Source organism: Gossypium raimondii, chromosome 11, assembly GCF_025698545.1.
Source record: "Gossypium raimondii isolate GPD5lz chromosome 11, ASM2569854v1, whole genome shotgun sequence".
Taxonomy (NCBI): Eukaryota; Viridiplantae; Streptophyta; class Magnoliopsida; order Malvales; family Malvaceae; genus Gossypium; species Gossypium raimondii.
In genome coordinates this window covers 44,154,084-44,158,693 of record NC_068575.1, presented here as the reverse complement: position 1 = coordinate 44,158,693, position 4,610 = coordinate 44,154,084, and the positions used below count along the sequence as shown (strand labels likewise).

General features: G+C 37.0%; 1 protein-coding gene across 1 annotated transcript; it reads left to right on the top strand.

Moving 5' to 3' along the window:
* The first annotated feature begins 3,216 nt into the window (after nucleotides 1-3,216).
* On the top strand, nucleotides 3,217-4,333 carry LOC128034812 (uncharacterized). Its single transcript, XM_052623655.1, has 3 exons — nucleotides 3,217-3,401; nucleotides 3,642-3,989; nucleotides 4,093-4,333. Exons 1-3 carry the CDS (start codon nucleotides 3,217-3,219, stop codon nucleotides 4,331-4,333), a joined length of 774 nt encoding a protein of 257 aa, XP_052479615.1.
* The last annotated feature ends 277 nt before the right edge of the window (nucleotides 4,334-4,610 follow it).

Sequence of the window (4,610 nt, the reverse complement as noted above, 5' to 3'; positions counted from 1 at the left end):
GCTTCGGCCAATTTCTGAATCGTTTGAGCCATAGGTTGATGTGCTAGATTTGGGTTTTCATTAACCCTAGCATTAATCACTTCTTCTGGTGGATCAACTCCTATTCTTTCGTTTTCTAGTGTTTGAGTAGGGTTTTCGTCAACCCTAGACTCAACTTCGTCGCCTGTTTCTATTTCCGACAATGGGCTGCTCTGAGTCCCTACCAGTTCTGACTGTTTCTTTTGTAACTTCATTTCCTTGCGATTAGCTCTCACAGTCTTCTCTATTTTTGAATCAAACGCAAAAATACTTGGAGCAGACCTGGTTATAAGAAACAAAGGAAACAAGATTAGTATGTTACCAGTCCCCAGCAACGGCACCAAAATTTGGTGTGTCGTTAAAAGCACAAAAAATAACCTATCCCTGTGAAATAACAAAAAAGAATAGTATAAGGAAATTAGGGTCAAATCCTCAGGGACTGGATTTGCACAAATCCTCGTGATCCCGAGCACAGTTGTGCCCAAGAAAAAGCAGAGTCTTATGTTTGTAAATATCTTCTTTGAATTTTTGGCTCAAGTCTTTCACATTTTGTATTTTTGGCACCATGTCTTTCCTTTTTGGCATGCTGACCCATTTTATTTTCAAATTTACGCTTTTTGCCCCCAAATTTCCTTTTACCTACAATTTAGTCCCTACAAGATAAAGAACCATAAAAAACACAAATTAGTAGAATCATACTTAAAATATATATGCAATTAACACATAAAAGTATGTCATTTTAGAGTATTATCATCAAGCAAGGACATGTGCTCGTTCAAGCAAAGCATTACAACAAGGGATGGCTTAGCCCTATTTCAAAGGCTTTGCAATGGCCGTACTCTAGTTCTAGAGGATATCTTAATTGTTAGGAATGTATTCCAACACTATGTGGAAAGCCTTAGTCCTAATGGGTGGAGATAGGGTGATAGTAGAGAAGCAGGTGAGGTAGTTGGGGTGTGGCCTGAAAGATATACGTAGCTCCATGGGGCCAAAAACGATTTGGGATTAATATTAATAGGATGTAAAGATGAACCAATGAAATTTCTTTATATTTACTGCAAGATGAAGCCTCGTCCTTGGATCTCAGTACCCTTATTGCATGAAGAAAGTGGTGAGAACAGTAATTTGATTACTACTATTACAGATCTTGGAATTGTTGATGGTGCAGGCATAACTCGCGGTTCTAGAGGTAACTTGAAAGAATCCACAAGTCCGTCCACAGAATTTATGAATACATAGTTGTGCGAGCTTCTATGTTGGATATGCGCAAGAAGCGCAAAAATAATGCGGGGTCTATGAACGTGGTTGTAAGTAGTGAAGAAGAGGGATATAGTGGAAGACTAGAGCAGTACCGTAAAAGGAGAACAAATTAAGTAGTGACTTTGAGTTTTGAAGTTTGATGATAGAAAATAAATGGTTGTTGTTAGATAAGCAACTTTTGTAAAGAGAGTTTTGATGGAATTATCAATTAGGGATTAAATTGAAAAAGATGAGAAATTTATGGTAAAATTTATAAATTTGTGAAACATATGGGCTGCTATTAATATGTATAAAAATTGGCTAGACTTAGTTAAGGATAAAATTATATGAATTTCATTTTTCGAGCTTAGGGACTAAATTACAAAGAAATTAAAAGTGTAGGGCAAAATGGTAATTTTTCCAAAATTCCATTTTAGATTAAATTGAATGAGAATTATATTGAAATGAGTTAAATTTATTCGTATAGATCATATTAGACCTCATACAGAGTTAGATTGAGGTAAAGAAGAAATATCGGATTAGTCGCCTCCTTGTTTACATACACTTATCGAGGTAAGTTCGTCTAATTAAAATTTTACATTTATATATTTTAAATTGAATTATTTGTTTGTGAATTGTATAATTGCCATGAATAAATACTGGTTGTATATTCAACAATTACTGAGTCTCGTTTGAACCTTGAGAATTCGTAGGATACAAATGACATGTCAGTAGGGTTACCGATTTGGTTGGGGTCCTGCATGTGTTGCGGACTCACAACTCGCATGAGCTTCCCGTTATTCAACTTGAAGGAGTTTCCCGTTTACAGCTTCTATTAGCATACATGTACATGAATTGACGGATTACAGTTTAGTACACTTCGTGTGTATAGCCTGGCCACACGGTCGTGTGACCCCTGTAACTTTGAAAAATTTTAATGTATTCTAAAAAATTCTTTGAGACCCGCTCTAGTCCCGACTTGTTTCTAACGCATATTTTACATCTTGAGAGCTCGTATAAGGGATAATATGAATGACTTTGATTGGTTTTTGACATGAATGTTATGTGATATGAAATATTTGCATTTTCTGTCTGTTTGATTTGTAAACTTTGGTAATGCTCCGTAACCCTGTTCTGGCGATAGATTTGAGTTAGGGGTGTTACATTTATTGGTATCAAAGCTACAGTTTAATGAATTTTCAGACTAAACGTAGTGTATACAAGTTTAGCTATATGTGCCATTATATAACCTGTGATAGTGTGATATTTCCTGACCGTTTTAAAACATGTTTTCATATAGCAATGAAATCCAGCTGAGCTGATTATGGTGAAGTAGAGAGCAATGCTCAAGCCTCCATTCAATGAGTATCTTTGTATGGTACGAGGCCCATATCTGAGGGCCGAAAAGGAGAGGCTAAGGAAGCCTTCTTCCAGATGATGAATGAATGGTTCACCGAGTTCGTAAGGACGAACCCGGCTGCTCAACAACCTCCACCCCCTCTTGTTTCTCAAACAGTTCCCATTATTCCTCAAAGCACAGAACTTATCAGAATTGGTAAGCCTCCTGTTGATAAGATCCGCAAGTACAGTGCTGAAGAATTCTGAGCTACTGTCAATGATGATCCCGAGATAGCTGAATTCTGGTTAGAAAATACCATTAGAGTTTTTGATGAATTATCTTGTTCATCGGCTGAATGTCTTAAGTGTGCGGTATCTCTATTAAATGATTCAGCTTATCAGTGGTGGAATACAATGACTTCTGTAGTATCAAAAGAGAGGATTACTTGGGAATTCTTTCAAATTGAGTTTTGTAAGAAATATATCAGTCAGAGGTTTCTCGTGCAGAAACATAAAGAATATTTGGGGCTTAAATAGGGTCAGATGACAGTGTCTAAATATGAACAGGAATGTGTTTGTTTAAGCAAATATGCTCGAGAATGTATTTCGACTGAGATTGCAATGTGTAAGCGGTTTGAAGATGGCTTAAACCAAGATATAAAACTATTAGTCGGGATCCTTGAGTTGAAAGAATTTGTTGTACTAGTTGATCGGCCACGTAAAGCTGAAGAGATTAGTAAAGAGAAAAGAAACGCTGAAATTGAAGCCATAGACTCAAGAAAGAGATTGACGGAAAAGTCATACCAGTCAGCATTGAAGAAATCTAAAGAATAATACTACCGTTCTAGTACTTCTGTGGGATACTTCGGTAGATAGAGAGGTACTCGACGCTCCAGTCCTAAATCTCAGACTACATCTGTAACGAGTGCATGTAGTGCTAGAAACACCAGACCCAAGTGCAAGCACTGTAACAAGCCACATTATGGTGAGTGTCGAATAAAGAGCAGAGCTTGTTTTAGATGTGGTTCCTTTTACCATTATCTTAGAGATTGCCCGGAGAAATCTGAGAAAGATAATATTCAAACTTCGAGGCCAAACAACATAGCTACGAGAGGTAGAATACCTTGTAATCCTAGAAATGTGAGTGGAAATTGTGGTGTGATGAAAGACTCTACTGTTAGATTCGAGGCACGAACACCAACTAGGGCTTATGCTATTCTTGCATGCGGAGATGCTGCTGCGTTAGATGTTATTACTGGTACTTTCTCTCTTGTTGATACTAATGTAACTGCTTTAATTGATCCCGGATCGACTCATTTATATGTTTGCACGAATTTAGTGTCTAGTAAAAATTTACCTCTTGAGTCCATTGAATTGTCCGTTAATGATTCGGGGTTACTGTTTCTCGATTGATTTGATGCTATTTCCGTTCGATGAATTTGATTTGATATTGGGCATTGATTGGTTAACTCTGCATGACGTTGTGGTAAATTGTAGACAAAAACATATCATATTGAAATGTCAGAATGGTAAGATGCTTCATATTGAATCAGATAAATTGAGTGGGTTGCTTATTGTGATATCAACTATGTCAACAAAGAAATATGTTAGAAAAGGTTGTAATGCTTACCTTACTTATGTATTGGATACTAAAGTGTCTGATTCGAAGCTTGAATCAGTGTCAGTGGTTTGCGAGTATCCTGGTGTGTTTCCAGAGGAGTTACCTGGATTACCGTAGATCAGAGAAGTAAAATTTCCTATAGAACTTGTACCGGGAACAACACCAATATTGATAGCACCATACAGAATGGCTCCTACAGAGTTAAAAGAGTTGAAAGCACAGTTACAAGAGTTGACTAATAGGGGTTTTGCTCGACCTAGTTTTTCACCTTGGGGTGCACCGGTTCTGTTTGTTAAGAAAAAGGACAGATCAATGAGATTATGCATTGACTACCATCAGCTCAACAAAGTTACAATCAAGAATAAATATCCACTGCCTTGCATTGATGATTTTT

Coding starts and splice junctions, on each gene's coding strand:
- LOC128034812 (XM_052623655.1), top strand. CDS start 3,217: ATGTGTAAGCGGTTTGAAGATGGCTTAAACCAAGATATAAAACTATTA. Junction 3,402..3,641: donor TTGACGGAAAAGTCATACCA/GTCAGCATTGAA, acceptor CCATTATCTTAG/AGATTGCCCGGAGAAATCTG. Junction 3,990..4,092: donor TTGTCCGTTAATGATTCGGG/GTTACTGTTTCT, acceptor GGTAAATTGTAG/ACAAAAACATATCATATTGA.